Raw genomic sequence first — 15,496 nt, 5'->3', positions numbered from 1 at the left:
TCACATTTATCCGGCACTCTAAGCTGAGCACTTACAACGGGGTTTCCATCTAAATCTCTAAGTGATGCGTAAGATGAAACCCCCGATGGATCCATTCACTATAATGAGACAGCAGAGTTACTTTGGACTCCATCTGGCCTCTGCTCAGCAGTGTCCTTCTTTTCAGAAGTACATAAAACTGTGACTGAAGGCACTTTTATGCAATCCAAAAGAGATGGACACAATCACAGGTCCTATGGTATCCACAGTGCATCCATCTGCCTCATTATAGGGAATCTTCAGATGGGGGTATTGTCTGAAACACATGTGAGGGCTTGTTTTTTGCGGGACGAGTTGTACTTTTGAACAACACCATTGGTTTTAACATACCGTCTACTGGAAAATGGGAAAAAAATCCAAGTGCGGTGATATTGCAAAAAAAGTGCAATCCCCGGAAGCGCGAGTTAAATACCGCTGTCAGAAATTGACAGCAGCATTTAACTAGTTAGTTGCGGGCACATGTCAGCTGTATATATCAGCTGACACGTGCCCAGAAAGTTGCAGGCGTGCTATTTCGCCCGATGTCGGGAAGGGGTTAATAACCAGCAAAGGCTAAGCAGACAGCTGCGGGCTGATATTAATAGGCTCAGAAGGGGTCAGGGATATTGGCCCCCTCCCAGACTAATAACCCCAGCCCTCAGCCGCCCCAGAAATGGCGCATCCAATAGATACACCAATTCTGGCGCTTAGCCTCGGCTCTTCCCATTTGCCCTGATGCATTGGCAAGCGGGGTAATGGGTTTGGGGTTGATGTCCCCTTTTTATCAGTTGTGGTAGAATCACAGATTTTTCTGCTACAGATCTAGCATAGCTCCAAATGCTGAGCTCTGTGTAAACTAGCCAAAACCCATGATTGATAGTTTTCTGTATAGACTTAATATTGACATAAATCTGCTAATCAGTGTTGGGATCATGCTTGGACTAGAAGGCATGAGACACTTAGTACTATAGTGATAGTCTTTCGCTGATTTTATTGAAACAACAAAACACTACATCATGCTACTCTCAGATTACATACAAATCTGCTGACAGATTATTTTTAATAAATAAACTATTTTTGGGGTTTTTTTTTTGTAACCCACGTTTAAAGAGATATACATTTTCTGCCAATGCAGCCACGTAGTAGCCAACTGTGAAAGATCGGCATCCAGGAGGTTGATAAGTCAAATGCCCTTTATATACTCTCTCACCTTTCCATTGAGAAAACATTTGGACAATGGGGTCCCATCTGATGGCAGAAGATACCAGTATTACACATGAGGAACCTTCCATAAAAGTTTAATCGGTTCCTGTGAGACTTGCTAACTCACCCTGGAGGTCTACCTCTTTATTACAGAAGCCTTCTAGAAATTTTGGGACAGTTTGCAACTATGCATAGCAGCACTAGAGCTTGTTTTTTTGTGGAAAGCAGTTGTATTTTTCAAGACTGGGAGAATATGGTCTGGTCAAATTTGACTAAAATTGAACTCTTTGGATGCCATAAAGACACCATGTTTGGAGACCAAAGGGCACTGCTTATCACCCCCAAAACACCATACCAACAGTGAAGTTTGGCGGTGGGAACATCATGTTGTGGGGCTATTTATCAGCTACCGTCATTCAATTGAAGGAAGGATGAATGGACAAATCTACCGAGACATTATTGATAAAAATCTGCTGTCATCTACCAGAATGATGAAGATGAAACGAGGTGAACTTTTCAGCAAGTCAGTGATACCAAACAGACAGCCAAGGAAACCCCATATTGGTTTTAGAGAGAGAAAATAAAGCTGCTAGAATGGCCCAACCACCTGACCTGAGTCCAATAGGACATTTATGGAAGAAACTAAAGCTCAGAGATCATAGAAGCAGCCCAATGAGCATTCAGGATTTGAGAAATGTTAGTGTGGAAGAATGGGTCAAAATTACACCTGAGCAATGAATGCAACTTGTTTCTCCATAAAGGAGGCGTCTTGAAGTTGCATTCAGCAGCAAAGCCTTTTGCATGAAGTACTAATTACATTTCAGTAAGCATGTTCAATACTTTTTCCCTGTGTAATTTCTCATTATCACTCATAACTTAAAGGGATATTCCCATCTCCAAGATATTATCTCAATATGTAATAGGTGTAATTATAATAATATTAGCTAATATCTCCAATTAGAAATGTAGTATAGATCTCATGATAACCTATGTAGCTTACCTCATGTTCAGGCAATGCAGCAGCTTAGGTGTCCATGGTTATGAACACTAGCAACTAACTAAGAGTCACTATATGAGTGGTCATAACCATGGATCCCTAAGCTACTGCAAGGCCTGTACATCAGGTAAACAACATAAGTTAACAGGATAACTATACTACATTTCTAATTGGAGGTATTTGCTAATATTATTATTATTACACCTACTACTGTACATGTTGGGATAGGATCTTGGAGATGGGAATACTCCTTTAGTTTATGGAGATCTATTGTTTGATTTTTTTTTCCTGTGTGGATTGAGAGGGTTGTTACCAACATTTGGTGAGAATTTCATGCTAATAGCACTGTTAGAAATTAATTTAATTAGAGCATTTTTGATGTTTTAAATACACATTTTATCGGCTGTGTGTATATATACAGTGGGGAAAAAAAGTATTTAGTCAGCCACCAATTGTGCAAGTTCTCCCACTTAAAATGATGAGAGAGGCCTGTAATTGAGATCATAGGCAGATCACAACTATGAGAGTCAAAATGAGAAAACAAATCCAGAAAATCATCTTGTCTGATTTGGCAAGATTTATTTTGCAAATAATGGTAGAAAATAAGTATTTGGTCACCTAAAAACATGCAAGATTTCTGGCTCTCACAGATCTGTAACTTCTTTTTTAAGGGTATATGTCCACGGGCCGGATTACAACTGCAGCGTTCAACCCACAGCATCCAGATGTTACAGCATAGTGGAGGGGATTTTATGAAATCCCGTCTCCACTATGTGTGCGAACACGCACCCGGCAGGCCTGCGTTTACGGACATGCGGCGCATTTTTTTAAATCACAGGGCCCTATGAATTGGGTGCGGAGATTCTGGATGTGTGCAATGAACACATCCGGAATCACCGCGCGTATAGAAGGGGGCGGCACTTTGGGCGGAGCGAGTTTTCCACTCCGTCCAAAGTGCCGTCATTACGGACGGTGGACACATACCCTAAGAGGCTCCTCTATCTTCCACTCATTACCTGTAGTGATGGCACCTGTTTGAACTTGTTATCCGTATAAAATACACCTGTCCATAACCTCATACAGTCACACTGTGAAAATGAGAAAACAAATCCAGAAAATCACGTTGTCTGATTTCGCAAGATGTATTTTGCAAATTATGGTGGAAAATAAGTATTTGGTCATTAACAAAAGTTCATCTCAATATTTTGTTATATATCCCTTTGTTGGCAATGACAGAGGTCAAACATTTTCTGTAAGTCTTTAAAAGGTTGGCACACACTGTTGGTGATATGTTGACCCATTCCTCCATGCAGATCTCTAGAGTAGTGATGTTTTGGCCTTTCGCTCTCTCATCTTTTTAAGTGGGAGAACTTGCGCAATGGGTGGCTGACTAAATACTTTTTTTTCCCTACTGTATATATGTGTTTGCATTTTTTGTTTGTAATAAAAGACACATTTCAAGCTCGATTGTTACTTTATTAATAGACAACGTATATTTTTGTTTGGTGAAAAACAATATTGGCAGTATTTTGTCTTAAGCCCTCTTACTTTTCCTGATTAGTGTTGCGGAGCCAACTGTGATTGACTGCAAGGAAAAAAAAGAACCATTTAATTTCTATTTCTATTATATCACATTTTATCTTCATATGATCTGTCAGAGTAGGTTCACACTAAGTTCTGTTTTTCTGATCCAGGAATTAAAAAGTCATGCAGTAAATGGATCCTTCTCACTATAGACATATACCAGCAGACCTCACTGATTATGATGAGATCTGTCCATTTCTGCTAGAATGTGCATCATTTTAACATAAAAAATATTTGTGCACTTTCTTCAGCTAAAATAAGGAGACTTGTGATATAGGCTCTGAAGCAGGCATGAACAAAGTCTGAAAGTAACTCCATGAAAATACCATGACTGCCATTTAATGCACATGTAATATCAAATCATTTATACTGGGTGTGCACTGAGAACACAGAAAACTCTGCCCATAACTTTTGGGCATCAATTTAAAGGGAACCTGTCACCCCCAAAATCGATGGTGAGGTAAGCTCACCGTCATCAGGGGCTTATCTACAGCATTATGTAATGCTGTAGATAAGCCCCCGATGTTACCTGAAAGAGGAGAAAAAGACATTAGATTATACTCACCCAGGGCCGTCCCGCTGCGGTCTGGTCAAATGGGTGTCTCAGGTCCGCTCCGGCACCTCCCATCTTCATTCCATGACGTCCTCTTCTGGTCTTCACGCCGCGGCTCTAGCGCAGGCGTACTTTGTCTGCCCTGTTGAGGGCAGAGGAAAGTACTGCAGTGCACAGGCGCCTGCGCACTGCAGTACTTTGCTCTGCCCTCAACAGGGCAGACACAGTACGCCTGCGCCGGAGCCGCGGCGTGAAGACCAGAAGAGGACGTCATGGAATGAAGATTGGAGGCACCGGAGCGGACCTGAGACACCCATCGGAGCAGGACCACCCGTGGGTGAGTATAATCTAACGTCTTTTTCTCCTCTTTCAGGTAACATCGGCGGCTTATCTACTGCATTACAGAATGCTGTAGATAAGCACCTGATGACGGTGAGCTTACCTCACCATCGATTTTGGAGGTGACAGGTTCCCTTTAAACATTTGTCTAACTCTACAGTATATTCACACATCCATGTGCTACAGTCCAAGCACAGATCGTGACGCATGAAACGGCCACGGATTTCCTGACCAGAAATCAGCAAACTCAAATGTGCCTACGAATCTGTGGAGTTCGGGGCATGAGACCTGCAGCCATTCTGTGCCTCATGGTCCATGCTTGAACTGTAACACATGGATGTGTGAATATAGCCTAAAGTGTGGCTTTAGTCGTATGATCTACAGCAGGCCTGCACAACAAATGGCCCACGGGCCGCATTGCCCCCACCGAACGATATTGTGCATTTCCCGGAGCTGTCTGAGAGATGCCGCTCCCTTGCCTTCTTCCCATATTCAAATGTATTTGCGTACATTTGAACACTGTGGTGATGGGACTGGGGCAGAGAAAGGGCTTGTCAGCTCCTGCCATGATGTGTAGCAGCATGATGAGGTTAGCACATTGCCGCACAAGCAGAGGAGACATTGGGCACTAGTAAGCGCTCCATGGAGGAGCCAATGATTAAATGTCATGTTATTTTAGATGAGAGGCCACAGGAGGGCAGGGCTGTGTTACTGCAGGGGAACATAATGTGGCAATTTGGAACATTATGGAGCAATTTTAGACATTATGGGGCAATATCGGACATTAAGGGGGGCATCATAGAGCACTTAGGGGGGATTGTGAAAGCAGGCATAGTATAGAGAGGGGCAGTGGGGTGGGAGGATCTTGGAAAGGAACAGTTTGGAAGAGATATGGAAAGGGGCAGTATGTGGGGGACATAATGGAGAGAGGTTGTGTGAGGGATATTATGTAAGGGAGATATTATATAGAGGAGCAGTGTGGAGGGGATATTCTACAGTGGGGCTGTGTGGGGGATATTTTGGAGAAGGGCAGTGTGTGTGTGGATATTTTATAGAGGGGCAGTGTGGGGGAGTATTTTGGAGAGTTCCAGTGTGTGGTAGCTATTTTGGAGAAGGGCAGTGGGGTGTATTATAGAGAGGCACTGTGAGTGGGATATTTTGAAAAGGGTTAGTGTGTGGGGGGGATATTTTGAAGAAGAGTAGTGTGTGTGCGTGGCAGGGTATCTTGTGCAGGAAGCACAGTGAGGGGCAATTATTTATTATTTAGGGGCAGAGCATGGGATATATTTTTATTTATGGAGCAGTATAATAATGCTTTTTTAAGGGCACCGTGTCAGGATGTGCTGCTGAAGATGAAGAGGAGGCAAGAGATCACAAGATCTGGGCATGAAATCTCATCATAGCATTTGTGCTACATGGAGACAAAATAGATGGAAATTACTCCAGTCAGAGAAGATATCACCTATAAGGCACCTTGGTGTGAATTTTTTTTTTGTAATACTTATTACGACTCATCAGTACTGTGATTCCTGTATGGTCTGCAGTCTGATGATGGCTGGTAACAACTCCCAGCATCTCCTTACCATTGTTAAGGACTTACTTGGAATTGTAGGTTCATGCAATACAAATATATATGGGTTTCAACTGACACTGATGGAGGTTCTTTGGCTGCATTCATGTACTGATGATATTTATTTTTGGGGCTGCATTTATACTCTGACTGTGGTTCTGGCACTGCATTCATGTACTGCCGGTGGTTCTGGTGCTGAATTTATGTACTGATGATGTTTCTGGCGCTGAGTTCCTCTACTGATGGTGGTTCTGGTACTGCATTCATGTACTGATGGTAGTCCTTGTGCTACATTCATGTAATGATGGTGATTTTGATACTGCATTCATTCACTGATGGTGGTTCTGGTGCTGCCTTTATGTGCTAACAGAGGTTCTGATCTTATACACATTTAGCAATCCATAATGTGTTTCATGGCTATGATAAAACTTAAAAAGTGACAAAACTTAGAGATTTGAGATTATGAGGAGGATTTGGTCAGTTTCTGCTAAAAAAAAAACAGTGAACACACGCTAACTCAAGTTACAAGATTTTTTGTAGCAGAAACACTCCAAATTCTTCTCAAATGCTCAAAATTTGTTTCTGGTGATGTATTAATGTACTGATGGAGGTTTTGGTGATTTATTCATGTAATTACCCTTTTAAAAATGTTTGCGGCATTTGGGATTTGTTAAGTATGGCAATGTGGCCCTTGGACCAAAAAATGTTGTGCACCCTGATGTATAGGAGACATACCTCCACCATTTCATCTCCTTTGACTTCCTGTATGTGAGTAAATGTGTCACTCTTGCAGATAAGTTTTCCGCCTTCTAGATTAACAGTAACCTAAAGAAGAAAAAGAAACATGTTTCTTATTTAATAAAATGCACTTTTTACACAGGTAAGGTTAGATAGCCTGATTACCATTACAGACATAAAAAGTTGGATATGCTGTTATGCTTACACCACCATGAAGTTTTCAATATTACTAATGGATAGTCAGTTAGGTTGAAAAAAATGATATCTATAAAGTTCAACACATTTTTAGACACTTGATCCAGAAGAATCAAAAACCAGATGCTCTTGATCATTGTGAGCAGTTTTGCCTCACAGGAAAACAAAATTCTTATCAATGATTGGGTTTGGCTCTCACCTTTTCCCCCTACAGATAAGCTATAGGATGGTGCCACCTTGCATCATCAAGCTCCACAAGTCCTCGATTCTTTACCAGGCAAGGTGACATTTTTTTTATTGTAGTTGTAAGCGGTAGTGGAGCTCAGTCATTTTTACTTGAATGGAGCTGAGCTGCTGCAAGCTGCAGTTCCAGGACAGACCACAAGAAGTCCATCAATATTACAGCCTTGGCGAGCCTTTCTAAGGTTAAGTCCACATTATCTTTGTGCACCACCCTACTGTATAAATTAGGAGCTTTTCCCGACATATTTTAACGTCACCATAGGCGACCTTTTACCAGGTGAAGGTTCTTTTGGCTTCTGGCTGGCATGCAGATTGCACTTTCCTATACAGAGGGCCACTTCAAAGAAATGTATATCATGAAGTATACATTTTTTTTTAATACTAGGTCCCGATATTGGTTGGACGTCTTGGCACCCATCCTGATTGTGCACGCTGTCAGTCACATACCTACTGAGTGTATGTCCTCGACAGAGGGCACACATCTAGTATGGATCTAGCCTAACAGATACAATACTAGGCTCACAATATATGTTTAGCCTCATTTGACCTACACACTGGAAAAATTATCTGACATATACATCAGATGCAAATCCGCAAAGTATCTACTCTTTCAGCATCCAAGTTACCGGCAAATTACCATATGTAACTTTATATGGCATAGCCATAGTCTTTAGGCCTCTCTCATGTAAATGGATCCTTATGGTTACATTTGGCGTGTACATCAGGAGCTTTTCCCAGTCTACATGCCAAGAGTAGATCAATAATGTAATGTGAACAGAGCCTTACATGACATTCACACATATTTAACCCCTTAGTGACCGAGCCAAATTTTTTAAATCTGACCAGTGTCACTTTATGTAGTAATAACTCTGGAATGCTTCAACAAAGCCCAGTGATTTTGAGATTGTTTTTTCGTGACACATTATACTTTATGATAATGGTACATTTAGGTTGATATGCTTTATGTTTATTTATAAAAAATATCAGAAATTTGAAAAAAATGTTAAAAAATTAGCAATTTTCAAACTTTGAATGATTATCCCTTTAATCCCGATAGTCATACCACAGCAAAACATTAATAAATAACATTTCCCACATGTCTGCTTTACAACAGCGCCATTTGCAAAATGTTATTTTAGTTTGTTAGCATTTTAGGAGGATTAAAAATGTAGCAACAATTTACATTTTTTTCAAGGAAATTTACAAAATGTATTTTTTTAGGGACCTATCCATGTTTGATGTGAATTTGGGGGTCCTCTATATAGGGAAATCCCCACAAGTGATACCATTTAAAAAACAGCACCCCCTGACATATTGAAAACTGCAGTCAGGTCGTTTGTTAACCCTTCGGGTGATTTTCAGGAATTAATGCAAAGTGGCATGAGAAAAATGAAAATGTGTATTTTTATCACCTAAATGTCACTAACTTCTGAACAGGTTACTACAGCCGACAGACTCTAAGGCCGCTATTTGGTCATGAATTTCCATGACAAACATCAGGACCATGCAATCATGATCTGAGACCACCAATTGGGATAAAGAGGAAGCCCCCACAGTCTGTTAACCGTTTATAATGATGTAGTCACTATTGACAGCAGCATCTAAGGGGTTAAATAGATTTGGATGGTGCAAACACTGATCATGGCTGATGCAGCAAGTTGTCAGCTATAGTGGACAGCTGACAGCTACTGGATTGTCACCTGTATGGGGATATAAGTCTCTTATATCTCAGGTCAGTTAAAAGGCGTATTGGCGGTCACTAAGGGGTTAAACACAATATGTTTATTCACAAATCAATTACCGTATATTTTTAGGATAAGAATTTATTCTTTACCTTAATTTTCTTTCCACCAATGGCAGTGATTTCTGACTCCTGTCCAACAGTAAAGGAATTGGTATTGCTTTGCTTTGGGGTTTTTGAGGTAACAACAAAGTCATTTCCATTTTGCTGGATTTCAATCACTGGCTTGATATCCTTTGCTACTTTGATGACATCTTCTGGCAAACCTGGAATACCGAATATTGAGGAATATTATGGGCAAAACTAAAATACAAAAATATGATTTACAAGGTTACATAAACATATGTAAAGTTCAGTCCTTGCTTTTCTTACCTACAGCCCTCAGGAAACTATCATAGTTCTCCTGAGCATAGACATTCCAGGTTCCATTGAAAGCCATGGTGATTCTTGATGTTCAATTGGAGGCAGGCAAATGGAAGTGAGAGGAGTGATAAGTGATATTTCTTGTCTTGAGGTTGCTTATATCCGAACAGATTCCACAATGGATTCTTTGGATCACATAATAATTAACTACATAACCATCAATCATTAATGACTTGTTTGATGACCATAAAAATGACCAGTAGTTCAATGTCCAGCGATGTCTGTGTCAGTGAATATTATGTAACATAACCCTTTACTTTTAGCATCCCGATTATGCAAAGTAGCACAATTTATAATCTTTTTATTCATCCTTTGACTTAAGCTCTGTGTTAGAGGTGATTTCAATTTTTATTTTAGAATAGTGCTTTAACATTTTATTTCCTAATATAATGTTATTTCTCAGCAAGGCTGAAAATTACATTAGGACTTCACGATATCTTTTGTGGGGTGAAAAAGTTACATAACATTTGCAAGAATGATATGCTGAGAGGTGAGGGATATGGTTGTTTTTTATTTTGTTACAGAAGACGAGGGATTCAGTGGAATTAGGCATTAGGTAAAATTAACTGTTTGTTATTTTTAAATAAAAATGGAAAATTGTGTTTTATTTCTAATAACATACTTTATTCTGGCTGTGTCTTTATTTACCATATAACTATAGGATTAGTAATGGATAGGTGTCTTATAGACGGCTCTCAAATACTAACCCGTGTCACCTGACATCAACCCCACAAATATGAACCCCACTTGCCACCGCTACAGGGCAGATGGGAAGAGCCAGCCAAAGCGCCAGAATTGACGCATCTAATAGATGCACCTTTTTTGGCTGGCTGCAGGCTGCTATTTTTAGGCTGGGGGTCAAAATCCATGGCCCCTTACCAGCCTAAGAATACCAGCCCCCAGCTGTCAGCTTTAGCTGGGCTGGTTGTCAAAAATGGGGGAGACCCCATGCCATGTATTTAAATTATTTATTTAAATTATTTAAAAATATGGCGTGGAGACCCCTTTATTCTTGATAACCAGCCTTGCTGAAGCTGATAGCTGAGGATTGCAGCCTCCAGCTGTGAGTTTTTTTCCTGGCTGGTTATCAAAAATATGGAGGAACCCACGCCGTTTTTTTTAAATTATTTATTTATACTCCCATCAGCCGCTCCTGCTCTCACTATTATTAGCGGCAGCAGGCATCAGCTGATGGGAGCTGTAGTCCCATCAGCTGACACCAGTGACCAGAAGTAAGCTTTATTCCTCCGATCACAGCTGAGTACTTATGCAGTCTTGTGACAGCGTGGGAACTGCAGCATCTGACTTGCGGGGATGATTTCACCGCTGATCAGAAGTGGTGCTTGCCACTCTGTCATGCACATGACAGCGAAACAAACAGCCAGGATTCTGGCAGCCAATCACAGTAATGCCACACCAAACATGGTGCCAGCATTACTGTGATTGGCAAGCAAATAAAGCGCCAAACATGCTGGGTGGGTCACCCGAATATACTGAGGCAAATACCAAATTACTCACCGAGTAACGAATAGCCCAAATACCGTACTATTTGCGCGAGTAACGAATAGTGCCGAATGTATTCGCTCTTCACTACTATTTAACCCTTAGTTACAGAGCCAATTTTAATCAGGTAAAATTTTGGAAATCTGACCAGTGTCTCTTTATGTGATAATAACTCTTAAACGCTTCAAACGGTCCCAGTGATTCTGAGACATTTTTCATGATACATTGTACTTTATGTTAGTGGTAAATTTAGGACCATATTTTTTTGTTTATTTGTGAAAGTTGTGGAATTTTGAAAACACTTAAACTACTTTGTCATGCTGTAGAAAATAACTAAAAAATAAAATTTCCCATGTGTCTACTTTACATCTGTATCATTCTTCAAACTTTATTTTATTTTATTTTATAAGGATGCTAGAAGGGTTAAAAGTTTTTTTTTTACATTGGAGAGCACAACAAAATTTGTTACCCAGTTTCTTCTGAGAGCGCTGATGCCCCAAATGCGGTCAGAAACCTCTGTTTGGACAAACATCGGCAGTGAGGAAGCACATTTGAATTTTGGAACACAAATTTGGCTGAAATAAATTGTGGGCATCATGTCGCATTTGCAAAGACCCTAGGGTGCCTAAACACCAGAAACTTCGGACAAGTGACCTGATTAGGGAAACTACACCCCTCAAGGATTTTATTCAGGGGTTTAGTAAGCATTTTGAACCCACATGCACTACACAGAATTTGATAACAATAGGTCATATTGAAAATTGTCATTGTTTTCACGAAAATTTTGTTTTACCCCTAAATTTGTACAGTGGGGGAAATAAGTATTTTATCCGTTGCTGATTTTGTACGTTTGTCCACTGACAAAAACATGAACAGTCTATAATTTTAAGGGTAGGTTAATTTTAACATTGAGAGATAGAATAGCAAAAAGAAAATCCCATTGTATAAATTCCATACATTTATTTGCATTTTGCAGTGAGAAATATGACAAACAAGACTTAATACTTTGTGGCAAAACCCTTGTTGGCAAGCACAGCAGTCAGACGTTTTTTGTAGTTGATGATGAGGTTTGTGCACGTCAGGAGGAATTTGGTCCACTCTTCTTTGCAGATCATATCTAAATCATTACGATTTTGAGGCTGTCACTTGGCAACTTGGAGCTTCAACTACCTCCATAAGTTTTCTATGTGATTAAGGTCTGGAGACTGGCTAGGCCATACTTCTTTTTGATCCATTTTTTTGTTACTTTGGGTCATAGGAAACATTTCTCTTCCTCCAAACACGGCGACTTGGCGTTAATGCCAAAGACCTCAATTTTTGTCTCATCTGACCACAGCACCTTCTCCTATTCACTCACAGAGTAATCCAGGTGTTCTTTGGCAAACTTCAGATGGGCCTGCACATGTGCCTTCTTGAACAGGGGCATCTTGCGGGCATTGCAGGATTTTAAACCTTTATGGCGTAATGTTTTACCAGTGGTTTTCTTTGTGACTGTGGTATCTGCTGCCTCGAGATCATTAACAAGTTCCACCTGTGTAGTTTTAGGCTGATCTCTCACCTTCCTCATGATCAAGGATACCCCACGAAGTGAGATTTTGCATGGTGCCCCAGATTGATGCTGATTGACAGTCATTTTGTATTTCTTCCATTTTTTTACTCATGCACCAACAGTTGTCTCCTTCTCATCCAGCGTCTTACTTATGGTTTTGTAGCCCATTCCAGCTTTGTGCAGGTCTATGATCCTATTCCTGACATCCTATAAAGCTTTTTGGTCTTGCCCATGTTTTAGAGGTTAGCGTCTGACTGATTAATTGAGTCTGTGGACAGGAGTCTTTTATAAAGGTGACTATGTAAGACAGCTGTCTTTAATGCAGGTAACGAGTTGATTAAGAGCGTGTAACTGGTCTGTAGGAACCAGAACTCTTAATGGTTGGTAGGAGATCAAATACTTATTTTTCACTGCAAAATGCAAATAAACTTAGATAATTTATGCAATGTGATTTTCTGAATATTAAAAATTAACTTAAAATTAACTTAAAATTAAGTTAAAATTAACCTACCCTTAAAATGATAGACTGTTCATGTCTTTGTCAGTGGGTAAACTTACAAAGTCAGCAAGGGATCAAATACTTACCGTATATACTCGAGTATAAGCCGAGATTTTCAGCCCAAATTTTTGGGCTGAAAGTGCCCCCCTCGGCTTATACTCGAGTCACGGTAGCGGTGGGGTCGGCGGGTGAGGGGGTGAGGGCGCTGAGGCATACTTACCTAGTCCCAGCGATCCTCGCGCTGTCCCTGCCGTCCCACGGGCTTCGGCGCTGCAGCTTCTTCCTCTCTTCAGCGGTCACGTGGGACCGCTCATTACAGAAATGAATAAGCGGCTCCACCTCCCATAGGGGCGGAGCCGCTTATTCATTTCTCTAATCAGCGGTGCCGGTGACCGCTGATAGAGAAAGAAGCTGCGGCACCGAAGACCAGGCAGAGGGACAGCGCGAGGATCGCCAGGACTAGGTGAGTATGTTATATTCACCTGTCCACGTTCCAGCCGCCGGGCGTCGCTCCATCTTCCCGGCGTCTCCATCTTCCCGGCGTCTGCACTCTGACTGTTCAGGTCAAAGGGCGCGATGACGCATACAGTGTGCGCGGCGCCCTCTGCCTGATCAGTCAGAGCAGAGACGCCGGGAAGATGGAGGCGCCGGAACGAGACGCCGGGAGCTGCAATCAAGGGAGGTGAGTATGTGTTTTTTTTTTTTTATTGCAGCAGTAGCAGCGGCAGAACAGATTAATGTGGAGCATCTATGGGGCACAATGAACGGTGCAGAGCACCGTATATGGAGCACATCTATGGGGCACAATGAACGGTGCAGAGCACCGTATATGGAGCACATCTATGGGGCACAGTGAACGGTGCAGAGCACCGTATATGGAGCACATCTATGGGGCACAGTGAACGGTGCAGAGCACCGTATATGGAGCACATCTATGGGGCACAGTGAACGGTGCAGAGCACCGTATATGGAGCACATCTATGGGGCACAGTGAACGGTGCAGAGCACCGTATATGGAGCACATCTATGGGGCACAGTGAACGGTGCAGAGCACCGTATATGGAGCACATCTATGGGGCACAGTGAACGGTGCAGAGCACCGTATATGGCACATCTATGGGGCACAGTGAACGGTGCAGAGCACCGTATATGGCACATCTATGGGGCACAGTGAACGGTGCAGAGCACCGTATATGGAGCACATCTATGGGGCACAGTGAACGGTGCAGAGCACCGTATATGGCACAGCTATGGGGCACAGTGAACGGTGCAGAGCACCGTATATGGCACATCTATGGGGCACAATGAACGGTGCAGAGCACCGTATATGGCACACCTATGGGGCACAGTGAACGGTGCAGAGCACCGTATATGGCACACCTATGGGGCACAGTGAACGGTGCAGAGCATCGTATATGGCACACCTATGGGGCACAGTGAACGGTGCAGAGCATCGTATATGGCACACCTATGGGGCACAGTGAACGGTGCAGAGCACCGTATATGGCACAGCTAGGGGGCACAATGAACGGTGCAGAGCACTGTATATGGCACAGCTATGGGGCACAGTGAACGGTGCAGAGCACTATATGGGGCACAGCTATGGGGAAATATGAACGGTGTAGAGCACTATATGGCACAGCTATGGGGAAATAATTATCTATTTTTATTTTTGAAATTCACCGGTAAATGCTGCATTTCCACCCTAGGCTTATACTCGAGTCAATAAGTTTTCCCAGTTTTTTGTGGCAAAATTAGGGGGGTCGGCTTATACTCGGGTCGGCTTATACTCGAGTATATACGGTATTTCCCCCACTGTAATTTTCACAATGGATAATAGGAAAAAACAGACCCCATAATTTGTTATGCAATTACGTGACGATATGTGGTCAAAAACTTCTGCTTGTGCACTTGTCAGGGCTAGGAATGGAAAGACTATTTTTCTTAATAGATTGTGAATGTCATGTTGCATTTGGAAAGCTCCTGACATACTAAAACAGCAGAAACCCCCCACAAATTACCCCATTTTGGAAACTAGACTCCTCAAGAAATTCATCTAGGGGTGCACATACCATTTTTATCCTACAGGTAATTCACAATACTTTATAATATTTAGATGGGAAAACAAAAAATATACATTTTTCCACTAAAATACTGTTGTATCACCAAATTTATAATTTACACAAGGGGTAATATGAGGAATTAGACACCACAATTTGTTATGCAATTTCTCCAGAAGTGGCAGTTCTCCATATGTAGTTGTACACTACTCTTTGGGCACACGACAGATCAGATGGGATGGAGTGCTACTTGGCTTTCAGAATGTAGATGTCATGGGTGT

General features: G+C 41.6%; 1 protein-coding gene across 1 annotated transcript; it reads right to left on the bottom strand.

Moving 5' to 3' along the window:
- Positions 1 to 3,673: 3,673 nt before the first annotated feature.
- On the bottom strand, positions 3,674 to 9,677 carry LOC138672108 (fatty acid-binding protein, liver). Its single transcript, XM_069760152.1, has 4 exons — positions 9,554 to 9,677; positions 9,275 to 9,447; positions 7,000 to 7,089; positions 3,674 to 3,803 (listed from the first exon to the last, which is right to left on the bottom strand). The coding sequence occupies exons 1-4, from the start codon at positions 9,618 to 9,620 to the stop codon at positions 3,753 to 3,755; spliced, it is 381 nt and encodes a 126-aa protein (XP_069616253.1). The 5' UTR covers positions 9,621 to 9,677; the 3' UTR covers positions 3,674 to 3,752.
- Positions 9,678 to 15,496: the final 5,819 nt, after the last annotated feature.

Source organism: Ranitomeya imitator, chromosome 3, assembly GCF_032444005.1.
Source record: "Ranitomeya imitator isolate aRanImi1 chromosome 3, aRanImi1.pri, whole genome shotgun sequence".
In the NCBI taxonomy this organism is placed as follows: Eukaryota; Metazoa; Chordata; class Amphibia; order Anura; family Dendrobatidae; genus Ranitomeya; species Ranitomeya imitator.
This window is presented reverse-complemented; position numbering and strand designations above follow the sequence as displayed.

Excerpts from the sequence above, each read along its gene's own strand:
- LOC138672108 (XM_069760152.1), bottom strand. The coding sequence starts at position 9,620 with ATGGCTTTCAATGGAACCTGGAATGTCTATGCTCAGGAGAACTATGAT. Across the intron at positions 9,448-9,553 it reads TAGTTTCCTGAGGGCTGTAG|GTTTGCCAGAAGATGTCATC; the intron begins GTAAGAAAAGCA and ends TCGGTATTCCAG. Across the intron at positions 3,804-6,999 it reads AAGGAGATGAAATGGTGGAG|TCAATCACAGTTGGCTCCGC; the intron begins GTATGTCTCCTA and ends TTTTCCTTGCAG.